Source organism: Chelonia mydas, chromosome 24 (genome assembly GCF_015237465.2).
Source record: "Chelonia mydas isolate rCheMyd1 chromosome 24, rCheMyd1.pri.v2, whole genome shotgun sequence".
Classification (NCBI taxonomy): domain Eukaryota; kingdom Metazoa; phylum Chordata; order Testudines; family Cheloniidae; genus Chelonia; species Chelonia mydas.
This window is the reverse complement of record NC_051264.2, coordinates 15,481,119-15,506,983: the sequence shown is the minus strand read 5'-3', so window position 1 is coordinate 15,506,983 and position 25,865 is coordinate 15,481,119. Positions and strand designations below refer to the sequence as shown.

Genomic DNA, 25,865 nt, shown 5'->3' with positions numbered 1-25,865 from the left:
TCCCCATCCCTGTTCCCATCCGCCCAGCCCGGTTCTTACCCTCCGCAGCCCCCTCCTGCCGCCATTACAGTCTACACACCGCACAGACTATGCTGACAGCTTGTGCCACACGCTCTCAAAGAAACGGCGGAACCACCTGATCCACGTCCTCTCCAGCAAACAGGGAACGATTAAGAAGAAGCTCTCAGAACTGGAGACTCTCATAAAAAACCAACCTTCCACACAAACTTCCTCGTGGCCGGACTTTACAAAAACTAGACAAGCCATTTACAACACACACTTTGCTTCTCTACAAAAGAAAAAGGACACGAAACTATCTAAACTACTACATGCCACAAGGGGCCACAACAGTGGTTCCCTCAACCCACCCAGCAATATTGTTAATCTATCCAACTAGACTCTTAGCCCAGCAGAAGAATCGGTCCTATCTCGGGAACTCTCCTTCTGCCCCTCCACCCCCACGAACGTGATACAGTTCTGTGGTGACCTAGAATCCTATTTTCGACCTCTCCGACTCAAGGAATATTTCCAACACACCTCTGAACAACATACTAACCCACAGAGACCTTCCTACCAACACTACAAAAAGAAGGATTCTGGGTGGACTCCTCCTGAAGGTCAAAACAACAGACTGGACTTCTACAGAGAGTGCTTCCGCCGACGTGCACGGGCAGAAATTGTGGAAAAGCAGCATCACTTGCCCCACAACCTCAGCCGTGCGGAACACAACGCCATCCACAGCCTCAGAAACGACTCTGACATCATCATCAAAAAGGCTGACAAAGGAGGTGCTGTCGTCATCATGAATAGGTCGGAATATGAACAAGAGGCTGCTCGGCAGCTCTCCAACACCACTTTCTACAAGCCATTACCCTCTGATCCCACTCAGGGTTACCAAAAGAAACTACAGCATTTGCTCAAGAAACTCCCTGAAAAAGCACAAGAACAAATCCGCACAGACAGACTCCTGGATCCCCGACCTGGGGCATTCTATCTGCTACCCAAGATCCATAAACCTGGAAATCCTGGGCGCCCCATCATCTCAGGCATTGGCACCCTGACAGCAGGATTGTCTGGCTATGTAGACTCTCTCCTCAGGCCCTACGCTACCAGCACTCCCAGCTACCTTCGAGACACCACTGACTTCCTGGGGAAACTACAATCCCTCGGTGATCTTCCTGAAAACACCCTCCTGGCCACTATGGATGTAGAAGCCCTCTACACCGACATTCCACACAAAGATGGACTACAAGCCATCAGGAACACTATCCCCGATAATGTCACGGCAAATCTGGTGGCTGAACTTGGTGACTTTGTCCTCACCCATAACTATTTCACATTTGAGGACAATGTATACCTTCAAATCAGCGGCGCTGCTATGGGTACCCGCATGGCCCCACAGGATGCCAACGTTTTTATGGCTGACTTAGAACAACGCTTCCTCAGCTCTCGTCCCCTAACGCCCCTACTCTACTTGTGCTATATTGATGACATCTTCATCATCTGGACCCATGGAAAAGAAGCCCTTGAGGAATTCCACCATGAGTTCAACAATTTCCATCCCACCATCAACCTCAGCCTGGACCAGTCCACACAAGAGATCTACTTCCTGGACACTACGGTGCTAATAAGCGATGGTCACATAAACACCACCCCATACCGGAAACCTACTGACCCCTTGTGACCCAGCAGGGAGGGGGAGTGTTGACCTGGGAATGTGCCCTGGGGATGGGAGACCTGAGAGCCTGTAACCTGAGCCAGGAGGGGGAGGGGGAGGTAACACCTCTGCCCAGGAGTGTGAACAGAGGCTGCAGAAGGGAGCCTGCTGTGGGGGGTTTAGTTTCAGTTTGGGGCTGGGTGGTGGAATGCAGGGAACCCTAGGGCTGGGGTCTAAGCTCCCTGCTCCCCCAGAAGGACTTGACTGAGGGGTCCTGCTTGTACCCACAAGCTCTGTTTGAGACTGTGTTCCTGTTGTCCAATAAACCTTCTGTTTTACTGGCTGGCTGAGAGTCTCAGTGAATCCCAGGAAGAGGGGTGCAGGGCCTGGACTCCCCCACACTCCGTGACAGCTGGTGGCAGAGGTGGGATCTACTGCACCCCGTGAACAGCGCTTCCTGCAGTAAGTGACTGGGGAGCAATAAAACGAAGGGGGATTGACGGGGACCAGGCGTGCCGAAGATTCAGAGAAAGACGGTTTCAGGGGGCGGTTAACCCCTGGGAGTGTGTGACCAGAGAGAAGGACTTTTGCAGTAACAGGGTTCCCCTGGGGATTGCAGTGAGCGGTCCCAGGGGCGGAGGAGTCTGCAGCTCGACCCTGGCAAAGAGGTGGTAACCTCAAGAAGGACTGGCACCCTAGGGGTTTTTCCTGGAAACCGTAGAAAGCTGCCCGGCCTGCGAGTGGCCAGCAGGGAGATGTACGCTGAATGCCTTAAGAGCGACCTGGTGGAGCTGTGCAGGCAGAGGGGGCTGCGCATCGGGAGGTCCACAAGGAACAGCTGATTGCCCAGTTGGAGGAGAGGGATCGCTTGGATGACCCGATCCCTGTCCCTGAGGGAAGCCGCCCGGTGGACGCAGCGTGGGCCCTGGGGCCTGATCGGGCTGGGAGGGGTCAGAGTGCTGCCGAGGACATCCCGAGACCCTTCCTACCTAGGCCTGGGGAAGGGGTTGGGGGAAGCCCAGCGAATACCGAGGGCACCCTGACCCCGGCAGCCAGCAGGGGATCCTCCCGGCGGAGCTCCCCATCCCTGGAGCGGATGCGGCTGGAATGGGAGAGGGAGATGAAAATGAGGGAGCTGAAGGATCATGAAAAACAAGGTAAGCATGAGCAGGAGGAGAAGGAGCGGGAAAGTCAGGAGAAGGAGAAACAAAGACAGCATGAACTGGAGCTGGCCAGGCTGAGGAGCAGTGGGGCCCCGGCTCCGGTGAGTGAGGGGCGACCCAAGACTGCAAGGAGCTTTGATAAGTGCTTCCTGGCCCAGCGGAAGGAGGGGGAGGACATAGATAGCTTCCCGACGGCCTTTGAGAATGCCTGCGAGATGCACAGGGTTGACCCTGCCGACAGGCTCCAGTTTCTCACCCCCTTACTGGACCCCAAAGCCGTGGAGGTGTACAGCCGAATGACAGGGGCGGAGGCAGGGGACTATGAAGTGTTCAAACAGGCCCTGCTCCGTGAGTTCGGGCTGACCCCCGAGATGTACCGGAGAAGGTTCCGGAGTCAGCGTAAAACGCCTGAGGTCACCTACCTACAACTGGTCAACCGGATGCAGGGATGTGCCCGCAAGTGGACAGCTGGGGCCCAAGCTAAAGAGGACCTGCTTGACCTAATCGTACTGGAGCAACTGTATGAACAGTGCCCGTCCGACCTGAGGCTGTGGCTGGTGGACAAAAAGCTCGAGAACCCCCAGCACGCAGGGCAGCTGGCCGACGAGTTTGTGAACAGTCGGTCAGGGGGTAGCCGGGAGGAGTCCCAAAAGAACAGGCCCCCCCCGATGCAGAGAGAGTCACCATGGGGCCTCCCAGCGGGGAAATAGGGAGAACCCCCTCCAAAGGGGAACGCCTGGCGTCGGGCCCCTCCGACCCGCTCGAGGGGACCAACGTGACCTGAGCTGCTGTCACTGTGGCCAGAGAGGCCACGTACGGACCCAGTGCCCCGGGCTCAGGGACAGACTGAGCAGACCCAACCTACCCAGGGTTAACGGGGTAGGGACTCAGCTGGACGAGGGGCAGACGGCCCAGGCAAGGGGGGCTGCCAGTTTACCACCTGCTCAGGAAGGGAGAGTACCCCGGGCCAGCTCCGCCAGAGGGCTGGATGCTCTGGACTCAGGGTGCTCGGTTCACAGGGTGGGCGCAGGGCTGTCCCTCCGGAGAGAGTGCCTTGTTCCCCTGGAGGTGGATGGGAGGAAGGTCAATGGATACTGGGATACGGGCACGGAGGTGACGCTGGCCCAGCCCGAGGTGGTGGCCCCAGATCGGGTAGTGCCCAACACCTACCTGACCCTGACGGGGGTGGGCGGCACCCCATTCAAGGTGCCCGTGGCAAGGGTACACCTGAAATGGGGGGCCAAGGAGGGCCCCAAGGACGTGGGGGTGCACCACCATTTGCCCACTGAGGTTTTGATGGGGGGAGACCTAGAGGACTGGCCAAGCGACCCCCAGACCGCCCTGGTTGTGACCCGTAGCCAGAGCCGGCGAGGGGCACTGCGCCCTGACCTTGGGGAGGGTACCGCACCGGAGGCGCAGGACCCTACCCTGGTGGGGAGGGAGCGCCGAGGGGCATGGCTCAGAGAGGCTGTGGCCTCAGACCTGGCCAATGAGAGGGAACCAGGCCCCATCCCCTCCCCAGCCGCTGAGTTCCAGGCCGAGTTGAGGAGAGATCCCTCCTTGCGGAAGCTCAGGGACCTGGCCGACCTCAGTGTGGTATGGACCATGAGGAGAGGTTGCCAGGAGAGGTTCCTGTGGGAGAAGGGGTTCCTGTACCGAGAATGGGCTCCCTCAGGGGAAGTGGAGTCCTGTGGGATCAGGAGGCAGCTGGTGGTCCCCCAGAAGTATCGCCGCAAGCTACTGTACCTGGCCCATGACATCCCCCTCTCAGGGCACCAGGGAGTCCGGCGCACCCGGCAGAGGTTGCTACAGAGCTTTTACTGGCCTGGGGTCTTTACCACCGTCCGGCATTATTGCCGATCCTGTGACCCCTGTCAGAGGGTGGGGAAGGCCCGGGACAAGGGGAAAGCGCCTTTGAAACCAAGGGGAAAGCGCCTTTGAAACCTTTGCCCATCATAGAGGAGCATTTCCAGAAGGTGGCCATGGACATAGTGGTACCTCTCAGCAAGACAACCCGGTTGGGGAAGAAATACATTCTGGTGGTGGTAGATTTTGCCACCCGCTACCCCGAGGCAGTGCCCTTACCTTCCATTGAAGCAGACACCGTGGCGGATGCGCTCCTGACCATTTTCAGCCGAGCGCGGTTCCCCAAGGAAGTCTTGACAGACCAAGGGTCCAACTTCATGTCGGCCCTGCTCCGGCGCTTATGGGAGAAATGTGGGGTCCGGCACAACTGGGCCTCAGCTTATCACCCCCAGTCCAATGGGCTGGTGGAGAGGTTCAATGGGACGCTAAAGATGATGCTGAAAACCTTTATGAACCAGCACCCGCAGGACTGGGACAAGTACTTACCTCACCTGCTGTTCGCGTACAGGGAGGTACCCCAGGAGTCTACCGGATTTTCGCCTTTCAAACTGTTATATGGAAGGAGGGTAAGGGCCCCCGCCGGACCTGATGAGAGATGAATGGGAGGGGAAGGCCACTCCCGATGGAGAGTCAGTGGTGGAGTATGTCCTGATCTTCCGAGAGAGACTGGCTGAACTCATGGGCCTGGCCAGGGAGAATCTGGCCAGAGCCCAGAGGAAGCAGAAGGTCTGGTATGACCGCACGGCGCGGGCCCGTGCCTACGCCACCGGGGATCAGGTGATGGTTCTCATCCCTGTGAGAAAGAATAAACTACAGGCCGCCTGGGAGGGCCCTTTCAAGGTCGTCAAGCAGCTCAATGAGGTAAACTATGTGGTGGAGCTGTCGAACCGGGCGCACCACCGCCGGGTGTACCATGTGAATATGATGAAGCCATATTATGCCAGGGGGAATGTGGTGTTGGCCGTGTGTGGACAGTGGGAGGAGCAGGGAGATGACCCTTTAGTAGGGTCTATTCCCTGGAACCAGAGCTGGTTCCCCCCTGGAAACAATTCTCCTCTCGGATCAGCTAACCCCTGCCCAGCATGCTGAGATCAGGGGGGTGCTGCATCCGTACCGACAGCTGTTTTCCAACCAGCCTGGACGCACTAATCTGACTGTCCACTGGGTGCAGACAGGGTTGCACCCGCCGATAAGATGCTCCCCGTTCCGAGTCACAGGGAAAACTGCTCAGGACCTGGAAAGAGAGGTCCAGGACATGCTGGCTTTGGGGTGATCCAGCCATCGGCCAGCCCGTGGGCCTCGCCGGTGGTGCTGGGCCCCAAAAAGGATGGGTCGGTCCGGTTCTGTGTGGACTATCGGAAGCTCAATGCCATCACTGTATCTGATGCCTACTCCATGCCCAGGCCTGACGAGCTCCTAGACAAGCTGGGAGGAGCTCGGTACCTTACCACCATGGACCTTACAAAGGGCTACTGGCAAGTGCCGCTGGATGCAGATGCCCGGCTGAAATCGGCCTTTATCACCCCTCTGGGGCTCTATGCGTTCCTGACCCTGCCTTTCGGCCTCAAGGGAGCGCCGGCCACTTTCCAGCGCCTAGTGGACCAGCTACTGAGGGGGGTGGAGAGTTTTGCCGTGGCGTATATTGACAACATCTGTGTCTTTAGCCAGACCTGGGAGGACCACGTGTCCCAGGTTAGACAAGTGCTGGACCGACTCCAGGGGGCTGGGCTGACTGTAAAAGCAGAGAAGTGCAAGGTGGGGATGGCTGAAGTATCTTACCTGGGCCATCGGGTGGGGAGCGGCCGCCTAAAGCCGGAACCAGCCAAGGTGGAGGTGATCAGAGACTGGCCCGCTCCCCACACCAAAAAGCAGGTCCAAGCCTTTATTGGGATGGCAGGATACTACCGAAGATTTGTGCCCCACTTTAGCGCCATAGCCACCCCCATCACTGAGCTATGCAAGAAGGGGAAGCCAGACAAGGTGGTCTGGACCGAGCAGTGCCAAGAGGCTTTCCGGGCGCTGAAGGGGGCTCTGGTCAGTGGCCCAGTTCTGGCAAACCCAGACTTTGACAAGCCCTTTGTGGTGTTCACCGACGCCTCAGACACGGGACTGGGGGCGGTGTTAATGCAGGAGGATGAAAAGGGGGAGAGACACCCCATCATGGACCTGAGCAAGAAGTTGCTACCCCGGGAGCAACACTACGCGGCCATCGAGAAGGAGTGCCTGGCCATGGTGTGGGCCCTCAAGAAACTACAGCCCTATCTCTTCGGGCGACACTTCACCGTCTACACCGACCACTCTCCCCTGACCTGGCTGCACCAGATGAAAGGAGCCAACGCCAAGCTCCTGAGATGGAGCCTGCTCCTGCAGGATTATGACATGGACGTGGTCCACGTGAAGGGAAGTGCCAACCTGATAGCGGATGCGCTGTCCCGGAGAGGGGGCCCCGAACTTCCCCAGGTCACTGGTCACAGTGACCCCGCTCAGTTCAGTCTCAAAGGGGGGAGAGATGTGATGATGTGATGCAGCAGGGAGGGGGGAGTGTTGACCTGGGAATGTGCCCTGGGGATGGGAGACCTGAGAGCCTGTAACCTGAGCCAGAAGGGGGAGGGGGAGGTAACACCTCTGCCCAGGAATGTGAACAGAGGCTGCAGAAGGGAGCCTGCTGGGTGGGTTTAGTTTCAGTTTGGGGCTGGGTGGAGGAACACAGGGAACCCCAGGGCTGGGGTCTAAGCTCCCTGCTCCCCCAGAAGGACTTGACTGAGGGGTCCTGGGTGTACCCACAAGCTCTGTTTTGGACTGTGTTCCTGTTGTCCAATAAACCTTCTGTTTTACTGGCTGGCTGAGAGTCTCAGTGAATCCCAGGAAGAGGGGTGCAGGGCCTGGACTCCCCCACACTCCGTGACAACCCAGCCTCAGGCCTCCATCCAGGTATCCACGTCAAATATGAAGAACATTTCTGTAAATCGCATTTCATCGTATAACAGAACAGGTCCTACCAACCCCCAAAGGATCGGACGCATCACCTCCCAGGTTAAGGAATGTTTCAGATCTTACCCAAATACACACTCCCGCCAATTCTCATGAACTAAACTAAAATTTATTTAAAAAAGAAGAGAGTCTGGTTAAAAGAGCCATATACAGACAGACCTGAGTTCAATTCCTTTGGGTGCAGATTCAGAGCAGAGATGCTGAGCTTTGTAGCTGCAAAGTGTTTTTTCAGAAATAGTTCATAGTCCAATGTCCAAATCTCACATTCAGGGCGCACCAGCATAACTGGGACCTCAATCTTGCGACTCAAACTTCCCCTGAAGAAGCTTAAGCAGATCTGAGACGACAGACTCAGGACCCAAGGATCTTTTATACAATTTCATGTCCTCTTTGACAAGTTGTCCAGGCCTGGTATGGGGCCATATCCCCAGGCCTTCCTCCCTGGAGACACTATCTTCCTGTAGCCCTCCCCAGACTCAGTCCTTACTCAGCATCACAGTGTGAGAGGGAGCCCAGGTTGGTAAGCGAGAGGGCTCAGCGGTACCTCAGTTCCATGTTGCACCCCAGGGAACCCCTCACAGCGGCTGGGAGTCAGGACTCCTGGGTTCTATTCTTGGTTCTGCCCCTTTGCCCATGGGGGATGGCTGAGCGGCTCCTCAGATGCTTTGAGATCCCAGCTGGCCAGCGTTAGAACAGGACCGAGCCTCATCCCCTCACCAGGATCTCTCCGAGCACCGGTGTCGTGGTCCTTCGAACTCTGACCCAGCGGGCCCATTTGGCCTGGGGCTGGGGAGTCTCTGGGGCTGAACGGGGTTAAAAGGAACAGGCACCACCACACACCCCCCGTTGTCACCAGTGCTGGGGCTGAGCTTTCGCAATTTCCAGAGAAAGGGGAAGTTTCTCTGCGGCAGCCAGACAAAGTGAAAGGCTCCCACGGGAAAAATGGTGCTTGGAGCCCGAACCTTCGAGTCCCGACTCTCAGCCCCCTGTTATAACCACTAGACCCCACGCCCCTCCCCCAGCTGGGGATAAAAACCAGAAGTCCTGAGTCTCAGTCACTGTAACCACTGGACCTTATTGCTACCAAACCAGCAAGTACATTGCCTTTAAAGGCAGGGGAAACACGATCATGGTTCCCTTTCCTCCCCTGAGCCACCAGCCACTCACAGCGCTTGGGGCTATTGCCACAGATGTAGATAAAGATGATTCCTCGTTACCTGCCCCCAACCTCCCTGCTCTCCCGCTAGCGTCAGCGGTGGGATCAGACCGGAGACCCAGCCGCTAACCCAGGCCCAGAGCCCAGGTAGGAGACGGTTTTCCTTGTTTTGGGGCAAAAAGCCAGAGTTGGGGAGAATGATTCTTCGCATCTCTAAATGCCTAAAAGGAGATTAAATGGTGAGAGTTTCTTATGGGAGGGGCCGCAGCTGAGATCGGGGCCTGGTGAGGCAGGCGCTGCCCAGACACAGCCAGAGACAGTCCCTGCCGCAAAGAAATTACAATTAAAATAGACAATAGGTGAGAGAGAAAACTGAGGCACAGGGAGGAGCAGTGACTGGCCGGCTATTGTATGGTGGGTCCATGACAGATCTAGGAGAAGAACCCGGGGCTCTGTGTCCCACTGCTGTGCTCCAGCCACTGGGCCACACTGTCACTGGGGGTGGCATTGAAAATACACTGGGGGCTTCCCAAGCACAGCGTGAGAGCCAGTCTCCGCCTGACGCGCTCACGGTGTAAGATATGGGGACTGAACACGGCTGGGCGACATTACCCGGCGCTGTTAAACACCTGCCGTGCCCTACCCCAGAGCAGGCTGCATTTCACTGTTCGTGAAGGTGTCACTGAAGGTGTTTGAGATCTTTTGGGGGAGCCCATGCTAGACTGATCAACTGTTCAGAGAGGGAGCATCATGTTTGGGACAGAACAGGGGCCTGCGAACCAGGACACCTGGGTTCTATCTCAGCTCTGGGAGCAGGGTGGGGGCTAGTGGGAAGCTGGGAGCCAGGACTCCTGGGTTCTAGTTCCAGCTCTGAAAAGGGAAATTTGTTTTCAGATGCACCCGGGCCCTCAGACCCTTGCTGGCCAGTTGCACCGTGACCCAGAGCGAACGTTCTCGGAGCGGTTGGGTAACATCAGACACTGGCTCTGCCCAGGCTGGGGTCACAGATACACACACAGACGGGCCCCGATAAACAATCCAGCTATCGGAGGCGAAGCAGCAGAGGAAGCGCGACGGGGTTGTGGAGCTGCAGGATGGGCCGGGGGGCTGTGTAGGGGGCTCTCCCCTGCATCTGGGGCTTTGCTGTTCCCCGCTGAAACACTGAACCCCGACCCTGCCCCTTGTGCCTGTGATACCCTTCCCCCACATGGCTCTCTCCCAAGGGGTCAGATTGTCCATTTGGGGTCCCTGCCACATCCCAAAGTGCTTTGTTCCATTCCACCTCCCTGACTCTCCCTGCACATGTCGGCTCCACTTAGGAACCGTCCTCCAGTCCTGCCCTAAAAATGCCCTCTGCGTTGCTGTGAGCTGCCAAAGAGCCACTCGCCCGTCCCCAGAGGTGGCTGCATTTCACCCCTGACGCTGTGAGCCCAGCACACATGGCCCGCAAGGCACACAGGGATAGAAATGCAACCAGTCCTTGCTCCGCTGGGCCAATCTCTGGGCTTTACTCCCTTCTGGTTAGGAAGTTCTTTTACAAAGGGCTTGAGGTGTAAAATACCTGGTGAGGCAGCCAATCCCGCGGTTGGACGCCATCGCCCGGCACAGACGAGCTGTCACCCAGAAATGCTGCAGGTGAATCATTCCCGGCCCCTTTCCCCTCCCAGGCCGGCTGAGCGCTCTGCCCTGGACGGAGATGGCCTTGGTGCTGGTCCCTGCCCTTTGCCTCCTGACCGGTGAGTAATTCACACAGCCACCATGTGCTGCGAGCCAGGGGACCGGTGGGGACCGTTTCCCCAGCCCTGGGAGTGCGTCTACACTGCCAGGAGGGTGCTCGGAACCGGGTTCCATCGCAGGGAAGTCCCAGCCACTCGTGCCAGCGGCTCCAGTTCAAGCCTAGGGGGCGTCTGGCCTTGAACCTGACCCCGAGCGGCCGGGTCCTCGCTGCTGGTTTCACCCCGGTGGAGAACACGCCTGGTTCTCACGGCAGAGTCAGCCTGGTCTAGCCTCGGCCACCCTGGGCTGAGCAGCCAGGGCCTCAGCCGCTCTCGTCCCCCGGGCTGCCGTTTTCCCTGCGCCACGTCCTGCCTCAGGGCTTCTGGCTGCCGCAGCGAGTCAGGGTGTCTCCTGGGCCGGCCTGGAGAGCTCTGCTCCCTGCCCTGCCCGTCTGCCCAGCTCCGGCCCAGCTGGCCCCTGCCACATGCGCCCCCAGCTCCTTGTGCATGGGAAGCGCCTGACCTAAAGTTGCCAACCCTCCAGGATTTCCCTGGAGTGTCGAGGAATTAAAGATTAATCTTTAATTAAAGATTGTCATGTGATGAAACCTCCAGGAATTTCTCCAACCAAAGTTGGCAACCCTAACCTGACCCCTCGGCAGTGGGGCTCCTCCTGCAGTCAGGGCCTCTGGGGCCAGACACCAGCTATGGGGGGGAGGTGCTGAACTGAGAGGGGATGAGGGGTGCACTGAGGGGCGATATGCGGACCTGAATTGAGGGGCGATGGGGAGGTGAACTGAGGGTGGCTGGACTGAAGGGGGTGACCAGGGAAGGTGAACTGAGCAGGGTTTTAGGGGGACTGAACTGAGAGGGGGTGAAGTAAAGGGATGCAGAGGACGGACTAGATGGAAGGGGGGCTGGGCAGATGCAGGGAGGGGGTTCGCCTGGACTGATGGGAGAACTCGGGGGGACAGGAATGATTCGGGGGCTGGGGTGATTAATTGCTGGGCTGGGGATGGGCTGATGCTGGGGGGGCACCTCCAAACTCTCCTTCCCCAATTCACAGGGGAGCGCGGGCCGGGCTCTCTGTCACCCCCAAGCCAGGAGAGGGCGGGGGGCTCAGGCAGCCGCACAACACAACATCCCCGATTGTGTTTTAAAGCCCCTGGTTTGGGGGGCTGAGCTGATGCTGGGTTCTCCCGGCGGGATCCGTGCGGTACCCCAATTCTCAGGGGCCGGGCGCCGGTCTGATCCCCGATTCCTGTCCCCGGCAGGCGCCTACGCCCAGGAGTGGGGTGTGACACTCGCACCAGGGCCCCTGGCTAGAGGGACCGGCTCCTGCGTGACCATCCCCTGCTCCTTCACCTACCCCGCGGGGTGGACGGTCTGGGCCGTGAACTGGACAGGGGACAAGGATCAAACCGTCTATCACTCGGACGAGGCTCGTGTTCACGCGGAGTTCGAGGGGCGCGCCCGCTATCTGGGGGACCTGCAGCGCGACTGCTCCCTGCGGGTGTCGGGGCTGCGCCCCAGCGATCAGGGCACCTACCGCTTCCGGTTCTATGTAGTCAGCGCTGTGAAGAATGACACCTGGAGGAGTGAGCCAGGACTTCGGCTCCGTGTCTCCGGTAACCAGGTTCCGTCCAGCACCCCCGGGTCAAGGCAGGGCCCGAGGAGAACCGCAGAGAGGGCACCACACGCCAGCGCAGACACCCCGAGCAGGGCTTGTCCCCTCCAGCAGGGGGCAGCACCGGGACACACACACACACACACAGGCGCGAGCCCGGGGGCCCGGCTCCAGCAATGTTCGGAGCCGGGTCTCTCCCCCGGTCCCACCTGCCGCCCCCCTGCAGCGCCCCCGAGTGTGCCCCGCCCCTCCCCTGCCGCAGCTGCCAACGCGGGGTCCTAGCGCCCCCCCCGGCCCCCAGCCCCCCTTGCCGGGACAGGCGGACCCTGAGCCTGCCCTTCCCCCACAGACACTTTCATTTTCCAGCGGGACCCTCCACTAGCACAGGGGGCCCCGCCCACAGTCACCGCCCCTGCCCCACGCTGGACAGGGGCCAGCCCCACCCCGCACCCCCAGTGAAGCTACAGTGAGAGGCAGCAGCTGCACCCCAACCCTCTGCCCCAGCCCTGAACCCCCGCCCCCACCGCAAACCCCTCATCCCAGCCCCACCCCAGAGCCCTCACATTTTTACATTATTTTAAAAAATGTCCAGTAACTCCTCGCTTAACATGGTTGTTTTATTCCTGAAAAATGCGACTTTAAGTGAAACGATGTGCGGTGAATCCAATTTCCCCATAAGAATTACTGTAAATGGTGGGTTCGGTTCCAGGGAGATTTTTTTTTGCCAGACAAAAGACTCTATCTATCTATCTGTCTACACACACACACACACACAGAGTATAAGTTTTAAACGAACACTTTAATACTGCACACAGCGATGATGATTGTGAAGCTCGGTTGAGGCGGTGGAGTCAGAGGGTGGGGTGGTTCCCAGGGAATGCCTTACTGCCGAATGATGAACTCACACTCGGCTCAGCCCCCAAGGAGTCAACACCTCGCTGTTAATGCAGCCTCACTCTACAAGGCAGCAGGAAGGAACGGGGGAGAGGGGAAGACAGCAGGGCAGAGAGAGACACAGAGACACACGCACCTTGTGTGTGAGAGAGAGATTTTGAGACAGCAGCTGCTGCCAGCAAGCTCCCTCCATTCTGAGCCCTGCTGTGTCCCCCCCACCCCCGGTCCTCTGTGGAGATGGGGGGCAGGAACGGGGGAGGGGGACACCCTGACAACAACTCCCCTCTTCCCCCTCCCCACCTGCACATAGGGTTACCAGACAGCAAGTGTGAAAAATCAGGAGGGGGTGGGGTGTTATAGAAGCCGATATATGGAAAAGACCCAAAGATCGGGACCGTCCCTATAAAATCGGGACATCTGGTCACCCGCCCTGCAGAGCGAGCAGGAGGCTCCCGGAGCAGCTCCCCGGCAGAGGGCAGGGGCAGCACAGGGCCGTGTGGGCAGAGATGGCTGAACTGCCAGCAATTAGGAGCCTGATGGGCGGCTGCTGCACAGGGAACTTAGGGGAGCTGACGGGGGGGCTGTCGGCCCACCCTGGCCCCACCAGCTCGCTCCAAGGGGCTGCTCTTTCTGCAGGCAGTGGACAAAGCAGGCGGCTGCCAAACAACCCGACAAGGGAGCACTGGGCAACTTTAAACGAGCATGTTCTCGAATTGAGAGCTTCTCAAACTGTGGTCCGTGAACCACCAGTGTCCCGCGTGCTCCATTCAGATGGTCCGCGGCTAGTTCCCTCTCAGGTGCACTCCTGGGTGACCGCACAGGAGAGAATGAAGGGCCACCCCCTCATTAGTGGAGCTGCGCAGGCCTGGCTCCTCTAATTAGGTGCGTGGACCCTGGACAAGATGCACGTGTAAGGGGAGGTGGTGGCCTTGGGGGGAATAGGGGGTAGGTAGGAGGGGGCAGTGGTGTGAGAAGAGGGGGTGGGGGGAATTTGGGACATGCAGGGCTACGGTGGCCAGAGAAAGAGGCTTCAGGGCTGCGGCTGCTGCAGAGAGACCCCCTTCCTTCCCAGCTTCAGCTCTGTGGCTGCTGTGGCAGGGGAGAAACGCCCCGCCCTTTCCAGCCAGAGCTCAGGGGCTGCTGCAGTGGGGGAGAGAGGGAGAGACCCCCCCCCGCACTCCTTCCCAGCCCCAGCTTGGGGGCTGCTGCAGTGGGGGAGAGAGGGCACATCCATCCCATTAGAAAGGTTAAGACGACTGATATCAAAATATGAGTTGTGTGCTTTCATGTGTAGAACAAAAAAAGTTCATTATTATTTAGGGTTTTTTAATATAGCACTTTCACCCGAAGTGCTTTACAATGGTTAGTTAACGATACAAACAACATTTGGAAAGATCATTAAGTGGTCCACCGAGACCCTCAGGAATTCTCAAGTGGTCCACGGAAAAACAAGTTGGAGAGCCCCTGCTCTGACTGATCAGCAAGGAAACAACAAAACAAGGGTTAACTGGGACGATTTAAGTGAGGAGTTACTGTAGATTGGGTGACAAGGCACGGGGTGGAGGGGGGTGGGACGTGGACCTGTTCTGGGCACCACCAAAAATTATATAAACCTGCCACCCATACACACACACACGCACACCATTTCTGCCTTGCTCTGAAATGCAAGGGGTTAGAGCTGGGAGCCAGGACTCCTGGGTTCTCTCTCCAGCTCTAGGGGAAGTGGGGGGAGTGGTTAGCGCAGGGGGGACTTGTGGGTCAGACTCCCAGGCTGTTGTCGGACCCGAGTCCCCGTCCCTCTGTCTAACACTTGGCCTGCGCTGAAGAGCCGCTGAGACGGACCCTGCAGCCAGCGTAATGCAGCAGGCGTGAGGGGTTCTCAGGTGGACCCTATAGTGGGATGGGACCCTGCAGGACCCCCCCGAACAGCGGGAACGGGTAAAATGTGCTTTGTTGGGGGTGGGCAAAAAACCAGGCTGCGTTAATTGGCGAGAAAACACTAAATCTCATAAATGTACCAAGAGTCGCCTACTGGGGAAACTGCTAAATATTTTGTTTCAGCTTCTCTTTCCTCTCCGTGTTTATCTCCCTCGCTCCAAATCTCAGACTCGTTCTGTGATAACAGGAGTTAAAGTGTGTTTGTACCTGGTTCAAGCAAGATTTGTTTTCTTCTCTTTGTGGTAAAAATTGTCTCTGAATTCCATGGGTACAGATCAGATCTTCACCCACCGGTTTCTCTCTGTTGGTTGGCTGGTTTTAGCAGCCTGGGGGAATCAGTGTCTCTTGCGGGATTTGCGGGATCTAAGGTTTTTGTGGCTGGGAGGGGGATGAAAATGCCAAAAAACAAAGCAGGGCACTTTGGGCTCCACTCTGAGTCCCAATGTGTGGTGCCCCCAACTGGCGGCTACGCCCCTCTGGGCAGACCCAGCGCTCCCGTGTCTCAGGTGAAGTTTTGCTGCTCTCCCCCATGGCCACGAGCCCTCATTGCCCCGACCAGCTGGGCCCCCAGGTTGGGCCGCGCCCGCACCCTGGGGGCTGCTTCCCAGTCTGCAGCCAGGCGGCGGCCCCTGGGAGCGCTGCCAGCCCCAGGGCCCCAGCAGGGTTCAATGGCTCCTGATCCCTCCTCTCCTCACAGATCATGAGTGCCAGCCGTCCCTGGGGCGCCGAATGAAACCGGGACCCTCCCTCACCTGCTCCGTGGGGGCCAACTGCCCCAATGGCCCCTCCTGGTACGAAACAGATGGCGTACAGCGAAGCCCAGGGGAAACCTCGGGCAGGTATAGGGAGACCGAGCTGCAAATATCCCCGTACCAGCTGAACCCTGGCATGGCTCTGAGGTGCCAGGTGGATGGATACAGGGATGAGTGTGACTCTGACCAATCCCAGCCCCTGGGGACAGGTGAGCTCTGCTTCTACACATGGCATGGCTAGAGCGGGGGGGGGGGCGGGGGGCGGGAACCAGGACACCTGGGTTCTATCCCTGACATGGGGGGAGGAGGGACTACTGGTTGGAGTCGGGAATCAGGATTCCTGCCTTCTATCCCCAGTTCTGGGAGGGGGGTGGTCTAGAGTGCTAAAGTGGGGGAGACTCGGTGCCAGGACTTCTGGGTTCTTTCCCCAGCTCAAAAACTCTCACCTGGCTTTACCAAATATTTCTGCCCCATGGCACTGGACAGGGAGGGACCTACCCCTTTGTTCAGTCCCGGGGCCCCGCTGAAAAACTCTCTCCCGACTTTTCCCCTCAGTTGCCCCCAACGTTCCCAGGGTCGAGGTTTCGTGGCTGGCAGGGAAGGCAGCGCCTAGGGGAGGTGACGGTTTTACCCTGCGCTGCCAGGCTGCTGCCCTGCGGCCCATCGCCGGATACGTCTGGTCCCGCGGGGACGTGTGGCTGCCAGAAGCTGGGCAGGATTTACGTGTTGAGAAGGCAGCCGTCTCTGACGGAGGGAGCTACGTGTGCGGGGTCTGGGTGTCCGGCCCCGGCTGGGGGTATCTGAGCCTCTCTGCCAGGGCTGGTGAGAGCCTCCTCCCTCGCAGCCCCCGATACTCCCCACACAGCATCCTGGAGCAGCCCCACGTGCCCCCACCTTGTCCCCCCTGCTTCGCCCCACCCCGCCCATCTTAGGAGCCCCTGCCTCGTATTGCGCCCCCGCCTCCTAATAACCGGGTTTGCTCAACCCAGTGCTGCTGACTCTGGGCTGGGCCCCTGCTCCTTTGCATCGCTCCCATGGCTGGGCCCAGCAGAGACAAATTCAGTTTACATCCCCGTCCCACCTGCCCCGGGGCCCCAGCCCCCTTTGGGCCACTGCCCATCCCCCCACCAGCCCCAGGGCCCCATTCCACACTGAGCTCTGCCCTTTCCCCTCCCACCTTCCCAGGTATCCAGCTGCCTCTGTGCCAGGCCCTGCCCCTCCATCTGCCTTGTGTCCCCGGACCCCTCTGGGACAGTCTCTGCCCCCCCTCAAGCTGCCCCAGACTCCCAGCCCCATATGGGGCCAGGGCCCGTACCACCCCTCACCTTCTCCAGGCCCCCAGCTTGCTCTGGGCCAGACCCTCTCCCCCTCAACTGCCTTGTGCCCAGACCCTTCTGGGGGACTCCTCCCCCATATCCCCATGCCGCCCTGATGTTCTCGCCCCCTGGAGCCACATGGGCCAGTCCCTGCCCCTCACCCTCTGCCCTGGATCCCTTCCCCCCTCTGGGCCAGGTCCCCCCACTCTGTCTCTCTCCGTTCACGCCCCATGTCTCCGTCTCGCACCCCCAGATGCCCCCACAGGTGTCCGTGTCACGGCAGCGCCGGGCACCAGCCCGCAGGCAGGGGAATCGGTGACGCTAACGTGCAGTTACACCAGCAGCCTCCCCGTCCCCAACTCCTACACCTGGTACCGGGGCGGCCGGCAGCTGGAGGGATCCCGGCAGGAAATGGTGTTGAAGAACATCACGGCGGAGCAGGCTGGGGAGTATCGCTGCCAGGCCAACAATGGGATCGGCCAGTCCCCGTCCCCCCCCATCAACATCACTGTCCTGTGTAAGTGTCGGGGACGTGAGAAAAGAGACCTCCGGGGTGGGGGAGGGGCTGGGGTTGTGCTTTTGTGCCGTAGGCCCAGCGGGGGAGGGTCATTGTGGCGATCACCGTGGATCACAAGCTCACCAGGAGCTCCCAGCGCCACAGTAGCCAGCAGGGCTAGCGCCATCCCGGGGTGCAGGAACAGGGCAATCTGGAATCGAGCAGAGAGGGGATTTTACCTCTGGATCTCGCCCTGGTGCAACCACGTCTGGGGTCCTGTGCCCAGTTCTGGGGCCTGCACTCCCAGGAGGTGCTGATCAGCTGGGGGGGGGTCAGAGAAGAGCCATGAGAAGGAGTCAGGGGTTGGAAAACCTGCCCTAGGGTGAGAGACTCCAGGAGCTCAGTCTGTTTAGCTGAACCAAGGGAAGGTGAAGGGGTGACGTGAGTCCCGTCTAGAAGAACCTAAGCGGAGAAGAGAACGTTGATCATGGGCCTGGCGGCCGAGCAGACAGGGATCCAGGGGCTGGAAGCTGAAGCTAGACAAATTCAGACTGGCAATAAGGTGCAAATGTTGAACAGGGAGGAGAATTTGCCATTGACACAATAATCTCCGGACGTGGTGGATTCTCCATCCCGGGGAATGTTTAAATCACTCTTGGATGTTTTGCTAAAGGATCGGCTCTCGTTCAAACGGGAATGAATACAGGGGAGTCCTGTCGTTCAAATGGGAATGAATTCAGGGGAGTCCTGAGGCCTGTGTCACCCAGCTGGTCCTTCTGCCCTTAGATTCTATGGATCATCCTTCCCTTGGCCCATCGCTGCCTTTGCCCGAGGTCTTGGGGAGGCTGGCTGTGATTCCTCCAGCCCTTTAATCAAACAGGCAGGGGCTGGACTACATCTCCCATGATGCATCACAGCCACGAATTCCAATGAAGCACCCCTCCCCGCACTAAGAGGGGACCAGGTGGTGCATCACAGGAGATGTAGTTCAGCCGGACACCCCGGCCGACAGAGGAGACTGAGAACGTGAGGAACAGGAACTGCAAGTCCCGTGATGCACCACACCAAAGGACTCCTAAGACACACATGGAATGATGGGATTTTGTGAGATCTTGGTTTTCATTTTAAAAAAAACAAAATTTCTAGTAAAGCTGGCCAGGAAATGAGGTTTTTTTTTCCCAAGTGGGAAAGCTCCACTTTTCATAGAAATGTCAAAAACCGAAATATTTCAATTGAAAATGGCCTGTTGGGAGTTGTAGTTTGAGTGCCTTGTGCTTCCATTTTCTTCTGTGGGCCAGGATCTGTAGTCGGACTATGTCTCCCATGATGCACCTTAGCGTAGGATTCCTATGATGCACGTCCTTCCCTCACCAAGGGAGGAGCTGGTGGTGCGTCATGAGAGATGTAGTCCAGACAGACACTTTGGCCTATAGTGGAGAATGAGGCTACAAGGCTCTGAAACTACATCTCCCATGATGCACCCTGGCTATGGATTCCTATGAGGCACCCTCCCCATCACCAAGAGGGGAGATAGTGGTGTACCATGGGAAATGTCATCCCCCTGGGCAGCACAGCCTATAGAGGAGGCTGGGGGTGCTGGGACGGGAGGGCTCTGCGTCTGAGCATCAGGTCTGCTGACTCCAAAGCCACCACGTGTAATGATCCAGCCCCATGCAGCCTCACTGTGGGCTTGTTACCCAGCTGCCATCCCTCAGCAAAAGGGGTTCGAAAATCTGCTGCAGGGTTGATCCAATAACCCTCCTTTCTCCTTTCCAGCCACCCCCCGTGTTTGGGCTCCCGCGTACATCCTGGGACCTGCAGTTGCGCTCATCCTGCTGCTGCTGGTGGGGCTGGTCGGCGTCACAGCTTGGAGGTATTTGCGCTTGCTTTGCAAACCGGTGATATCCGCGTCTCGGGTCGTCTGGCCATCCCCAGCATCTCCTGCCTGGCCTTTGCCGGAGAACCCCGCAATCCGGGAGTGAGAATTGCAGAGCCAGTTCGGCTGCACGGAAACCCAGTCTGGGGGAGGTGATTGAATGGTGGTGGTGGGTCCCAGACAGATACCTGACACCCGCAGGGGCCTGGGAAGGGCTGGGTGGCCTCCTGCTGACACGGCTGGGCTGGTGGTCAGGAGAGCAGGGGTCAAGCCCAGGCAGGAGGTTCTATTTTGTGGGAGCCTTTGTCCTGTTCCTTCCCCTCCTGACCCGAAGCAGAGGTCGTTTTGCCTCTGAGCTGTTGGTCTCCTTTATTTGTAGGAAGAGGCGGAGCAAACGCCAGGGACTGAGCAGCGATCCGGTAAGTGCATCTATGGGGCTGGGAGCCAGGACACCTGGGTTCTTTCCCTAGCTCTGGGAGGGGAGTGGGGTCTAGTGGGCGAGAGCAAGAGGTGCTGAGAGCCAGGACTCCTGGGTTCTATCACCAGCTCTGTTGCTGACTCACTGAATGACTTTAGATGAGCTCTGTCCCTCAGTTTACCCCGCCATAAAAGAGGATTATAAAATTCCTCTCCTTGTCCCCTTCCCATCCCCTTCCCCGAGCAGGACAGAAGGTCATTCCAATCCTCTGGGTAGTTTTTCGGGGGGGTGTCTATGTGCATTTTCCTTTGTTGTTAGACATCACCGAGCAGTCCCAGAGCAGTGGCTGGCGGCCTCACTTCTCCCTGCCTTGCAGGACCAGCCGGGCCCGGGGGAGACCCCAATGTCTGAACGCATCTATGAGAACACCCAGCACTATGGCATGGGGAAGCCAGCCCGCCTGGCCCCACCCGGGACCCCCAGGTAACTGCCGGGCCTGGCTGTGAGCTACTGTGCAGGGCTGGGTGTGGGGCGGTGGCCCACATGTTAGGAGAACGTGCCAAGGCTGAGCTTGATACGCCTCCTGCTGGGGTGTAGGTCAGTGTGTGTGTGTCCCTGGCGCCCCCTGCTGGAGGGATGAGCCCTGTTTGGGGCAGGGGCTGGATCGGAGCCAGCACTCCCTAGACAGGGGTCCACAACTATTTTCTGTCGCACCCTCCCTTATCCATAATGGAAACTGTCCGTGCCCCACCCCCGTCCCCCGCCGGGAGTGGGGTCAGAACTGCAGTTGGGAGCTGGGGTTGGGACCAGGGCTGGAGGCTGTAGCTGGGGCAGAGCAGGGCTGGGTGGTGCTCCCTACCCTGCCCCCCATGGGGGCTGGCCCGGCTGCACTGCCCCGAAAGTTCCTCCATGTCCTCCTAGGGTGGTGTGCCCCACAGTTTGGGGACCGCTGCTCTAGAAGGGAAAGGCCCCTTCTCTGCCCTCCTCCCTCCCGATGAAGCCAGTCCCCCACTCCGGGGCTGGACTGGAGCCAGTGTCCCCTAGAGGGGAAAGGCCCCATTTCCCATTCCCCAAATCCATGACTCATGTCTGGTCTGGGTGCTTTAGCCCAGGGGTCCCCCCAGCCACTGACCCACAGGGGTTGTACGCTGTTGACCGACGCAGCCTGTCCAATCCCCAGCCACGGCGCTGCAGCCGACCCAACGCTAGCACCCAAATGCCCTCGCGCCATCCCCAGCCCCCTAACGTTCTCTCTTTCTGTGGCAGCGCGCCCACCGAGGTGTGCCCGGGCTTTCCGGATGGCACCGGGCAATCCCACATCTACAGCCAGCCCATGAACACTGGCAAAGTACCGCAGGTGAGAGACTCATTCCTCTGTAAAGGCGGCCCGGGTCTCAGAGGTTCTGTCCCCGGCTCCAGGAGTAGGGTGGGGTCCAGTGGTTGGAGCAGGGGGGCTGGGAGCCAGGACATCTGGGTTCTATCCCTGGCTCTGGGAGGGCAGTGGGGTCTAGTGGTTAGAGCGGGGCAGTGGGCTGGGAGCCAGGACTCCTGGGTTCTATCCCTGGCCCTGGGAGGGCAGTGGGGTCTAGTGGTTAGGCTGGGAGCCAGGACTCCTGGGCTCTATCCCGGCTCTGCCCCTGTGAGATCAGCTCCAGGGCAGCGAGACAGGCTGGGCTGGGTGCTCTGGGTCAGGGTGAGCACAGCTGCGGGGCAGGGCAGGGGGCATCGCCCAGCAGCTGGAGGGCAGAGCGGTGGGCGGGACACTGAGTGACGGGGCTGGGGGGTGACATGAAAGGCGAGCGCCCTGCAGGGGGGGCTCTGTGTCGCCGGGGGCAGCGGGACAAGCCCTGGGCAGCTGGCATGTGCAGCAATATCTCGTCCACAGGCTGGGACAGGGAATGGGGCCTGGGACCTTTCCCCTGTAGGGGGCGCCAGCTCTGATCCAACTGCTGGTGACTGAGTAGCAGCATTGCCGGAGCTGGTGGAGTTGCTCCATTCGATGGCAGGAGGAGCAGAGCTGTTGTGCCCAAGGTGGAGCTAAAGGAGTTGCTCCATTACCCAGCAGCAGTGGTAGGGCTGTTATCCTCCATGTGTATCTCCCATTACAGAGGTGACGCCCTCAGCCGATGTGTTTTGTGTCGATATAAGGGGTCTCCAGAAGGCCCGACGTAATGCTCATAAAGGCTAAAATTGTGGGGGGGGAGTTGTTTTTTAGGAGACAGCGTTGCCTAGTGGATAGAGCACTGGCCTGAGACACAGGACGCCTGGGTTCTCTTCCTGGCTCTTCCACCTGCCTGGTGGGTGGCCTTGGCGAAGTCACTTCCCTGTCCAGTGCCTCAGTTTCCCCAGCCGTGCTTTGAGCTCTGCTGACGTAAAGCTCCCCATCAGAGCCGGGCATTGTCATTATTATTCTTTACCCTAGAGTGACCCGGACGAGGTCCACTACTCGGCCATCCAGCTGCAGCATCCCACCCGGAGAGCGGAGCCTGCCGCCGACCTCACCTGCGAATACGCTGTTATTAAGCGCTAGGATCCAGCTGCGGCTCACCTGGCACTTCCCCCTACGGCCGCCAGCCAGCTGCACATGCTTGCTGCTTGCGCCGGCTTCTCAGCTAGGGATCCCGCGGGCAGCGGAGGGGCAATGAGGAGACACGAGACAAACAGATTTCCAAGGCCAGAAGAGGCCAGTTTGATCGGCTGGTCTGACCTGGGCCAGAGCCGTCCCCCCACATTCAGAGGTGACCTCCAGTGGAATCCGGCTGCGCGGCCCCCCCAGTCCCGACGCACAGAGATCACTTGGGGAGGGGTCAGAGAAGAGCCAGGAGAACGACTCAAGGATTGGAAGACAGGGGAGTCAGACTCCAGGCGCTCAGTTTATCCAGCGTCACCCGGAGAAGGTTGAGGGGTGACTCAGTCCCCTCTAGAAATATCCCCCCCGGGGGAACAGACGTCTGGTGAGAGCGGGCCCCTCGATCTAGCAGGCCAAGATCCAGCAGCTCATGACCCGGCTCTAGGAGCAGGAGGTGGGGAGTAGAAACAAGTGAACGTGTTCACACGAAACGTTTTGTGATCAGGAAACACAGGTTCGGCGCCACCAAATCATCACGCGATTTCAGGAGGGTTTTGCCAAATTGTCTCAGGAGGAGATAAAACCCCCGAACCCTCGAATTGGTTCAGTCCAAAATGATTCTTTTTGTTGCAAAAAATCCTTTCATGTGTTGTTTTTAAATCAAAACCATTGAAAATCGGTCAGACTTGACAGGAATTTTGTTTCCGATTTTTCGGCATTGCTGGCAAATCGGTTACTTGCCAGATGTGATGGGGGCAGCCCCACCCTGACCGTCCATTCCTGGCAAGGTCATTCCCACCGGTGCAAAGAGGCAACAGAAGCCTGAGCCAACTGCCCTGCTGAAATTAGAAAGGGGCCCACAAGCGTCTCCGCTCTGCACGGATTAAGCCCGCGCTGAGCCGTGACGTTAGACTCAGGCCTGGCTCCTGTGTTAGGTCCAGCCACTGGGCGGTAACAGGGGCCCGATGGCAGGATCGGGGTCAAAGCGTCTCCTCCTGGCTCCGGGTTAAAACGCTGAGCTGTGGATCCTGAAGGGGAGTGAGGGATCGCAATGCTAGGAGAGCTCTGCTGTGGGTAATACTGGGCAGCGGGTACTCTCCAGGCCGTGTGTTTTGCAGGGCTAGAGGGTTTGGTTTATCAATCCACACATCTCAAGGGACTGTTCTGCACGGCCAGTTTGCCCTCGTGCCTAGCCTGGCCGGAGACCTCCCCCAGGGGTCCCTGCACCCAGCCCAGATCTGTATGGGTGGAGGGTTAACTCCACCCCTTTGCATGTGTGTCCTTAACTCTGCCCCTTTGCAGATTTCAAGCCCAGATCTGGGGGATTGAGCTGGAGCACCGTTAACTCCGCCCCCTTGACACGTGTGCTCCTACCTCGGCCCCCTTTGCAGATTCAAGCCCAGATCTGGGGGTCGAGCTAGAGTGGGGCTTTTAGTGAGACACCCGATCACCATGGAAGGACTCAAAGGTTTGGAGAACCTGCCCCCTCTGGGGTAGTTGTTGCGAGGGTCAAGTCCTCTCCTTGGGAAGAACCTGCCCCTTATGTCCAGTCTGGATTTGTCTGGCTTCATCCCCCAGCCATCGGAGCTCACTTTGCCTTTGTGGGGTGGGTTAACCAGCCTCTGCTCCCCAAAATCCCCTCCCCAGACAGGTGCTGATAGACCCGGACCAAGGCATCCCTCTGCCGCCTTCGAGAGAAACTGTACAGCTCCGGCTCCTTCTGTCTCTCACTCACCTACAGGAGTGTAGCAACAGCAGGCAAATTATCCCTCAGTTCCTGGCTAGTCACTTCCACTGGCTTATCTAACGGGGAGAGCCGGGTTTCGCTGGCTCAATGGGTTCATTGTCCGGGGCTAAGGTTTCCGCGCTAAGCAGTGTCCGGCTCACCCCGTCCTGCAGGAGGCTGGATCCCCCGCAGGCTGTCATTCTTCCCGCTTCCGAATAAAGCGCCAAAGGGGAGACACGGAGCCCAGCCCCAGTGTATTTCCTAACCCCCGAGTATTGTGTATTTGGTGTATGGGGGTAACACGTAGGCACACCGCACGTGAGACAGCGTGCCAGGCGCTGTACAGACACAGAGCAAAACCCCGCTCCCCTGCCCCAAGGAGCAGCCAAGCGAGCCCTGGGGCTGTCTGGACAGGAGAAATTGCCCCAGGATTTTCCGCAATCCTGGGGGTGGTTTAATTTGTGGGGAGCTGAACTTCAGCGGCTGCAGCGGGGCTCAGTTTTCGGCCGTTGGGGCGTTTGTTCCAAATCAGGCCTGGAGGTGGCGTCTCGCGGGGCAGCACCAAAATAATCAATTCCCAGACCCCTGGCGGGAGGTGAGAATCCAGGGCTGGCGGGCAGCTCAACGGCGCCCTCTGCTGGTCCCGGCGCTGTGGGAGACCCTGCTTCAAGCCTTTGCTCTGTTTGATTCACATTGGGGCATCGGGGCTGGCCCGGAGAGCCAGGGGAGAGCCCCCCACACTCCCTGCAGCACAGCGCCCCAAAGTGAAATTGACGGTAGATCTGAGGACCAGCTGGGGGTACCATTGATGCCTTCCAGCCTCACCCTCCCACAGCTCATCTCTGTCCAGTATCCCACAGACTGAGCCCCTGGCATCGGGGGAGCTGGTACGGGGGAGGAGGGAATGGGGGGCCCAGAGGACCCCTGGCCGAGGGGTTAGATTGGGGGACCCTGGTGCAGAGAGGAAACGGGGGGCACAGAGAGCCCCTGCTAAGGGGAAAGAGGTTTCAGGGAGTCCCTCGGTTCTCCACCCCAGTGCACCCCAAGGCCCGGGGACTGTCTCTCACTGTGTCTGGGTGGCACTGGGCACAACGGGGCTGCACAGAGCTGGGAGAAGAACCCAGCAGTCCTGGCTCCCAACCTCCCGCTCTAACCACTAGCCCCCACTCCGCCGGCTGGAGAAGGTGCAATTACCTTATAGTGCGTCGTGCAGCCGCGGCTCCGGCAGCCGATCTGGCCAGGGGGGAACTGAAGATCAGACCGGCGCCTTTGGAGGGCAAAAGGGAAGTGGCACCAGGTGAGGAGGTGAGATTTCTGTGGGTCCCCTGCTGGTGGGGGGGCAGGCCCCAGAGCACCTTGAAGGGCAGCTCCAAACTTCCCCCTTTCGCTGCAGGTGCAGGGGGTTGTTTAGCAATGTCTGAGTCCTTTCACTTTCCTCTCTCTGGCTAAGCAGGGCGGGCACGATCTGGGCACGGATGGGAGATGGGCATGGAAGAGTGGGGCTCTCCCCTGGCAGGCAGGGCTGACCCCAAAGCCCCAGCATGGCACTAGGGGGTGCTGTGCATCAGGGGAATAGAAAGGTCACTAATTGCTCAGGATAGCTCAGCCCAGACCCGCAATCAGCCTGGGGCCCAGACAAGAGGGGGCGATCGTGGCCTGGGCACGAGGGTGGGGTGGAATATACCATCCTACCTGTAACCTCAGT

General features: G+C 58.9%; 2 protein-coding genes across 13 annotated transcripts in view; one reads left to right on the top strand and one right to left on the bottom strand.

Annotated features, from left to right (window-relative positions):
* The window catches only part of LOC114018712 (B-cell receptor CD22), a 97,410-nt gene extending 74,286 nt beyond the window's left edge, over positions 1-23,124 (top strand). For 2 of the 12 annotated variants that reach the window (XM_037882806.2, XM_043535163.1), the window contains 10 exons: positions 10,501-10,569; positions 11,823-12,176; positions 15,705-15,968; positions 16,315-16,581; positions 17,329-17,592; positions 19,348-19,444; positions 19,827-19,866; positions 20,242-20,348; positions 21,132-21,222; positions 22,288-23,124. In XM_037882806.2, coding sequence (XP_037738734.1) covers positions 10,530-10,569; positions 11,823-12,176; positions 15,705-15,968; positions 16,315-16,581; positions 17,329-17,592; positions 19,348-19,444; positions 19,827-19,866; positions 20,242-20,348; positions 21,132-21,222; positions 22,288-22,395 — 1,632 coding nt within the window. In that variant the 5' untranslated portion in view covers positions 10,501-10,529 and the 3' untranslated portion in view covers positions 22,396-23,124. Of the gene's footprint in view, positions 1-8,667; positions 8,981-9,727; positions 9,801-10,500; positions 10,570-11,822; positions 12,177-15,704; positions 15,969-16,314; positions 16,582-17,328; positions 17,593-18,357; positions 18,643-19,347; positions 19,445-19,826; positions 19,867-20,241; positions 20,349-21,131; positions 21,223-22,287 lie in introns of those variants that run through there. The other 10 variants (XM_043535168.1, XM_043535167.1, XM_037882800.2 and 7 more) reach the window with 9 other exon arrangements.
* Positions 1-25,865, bottom strand: part of LOC114019448 (B-cell receptor CD22-like) — a 163,216-nt gene that overhangs the window by 126,395 nt on the left and 10,956 nt on the right. The window lies entirely within an intron of this gene.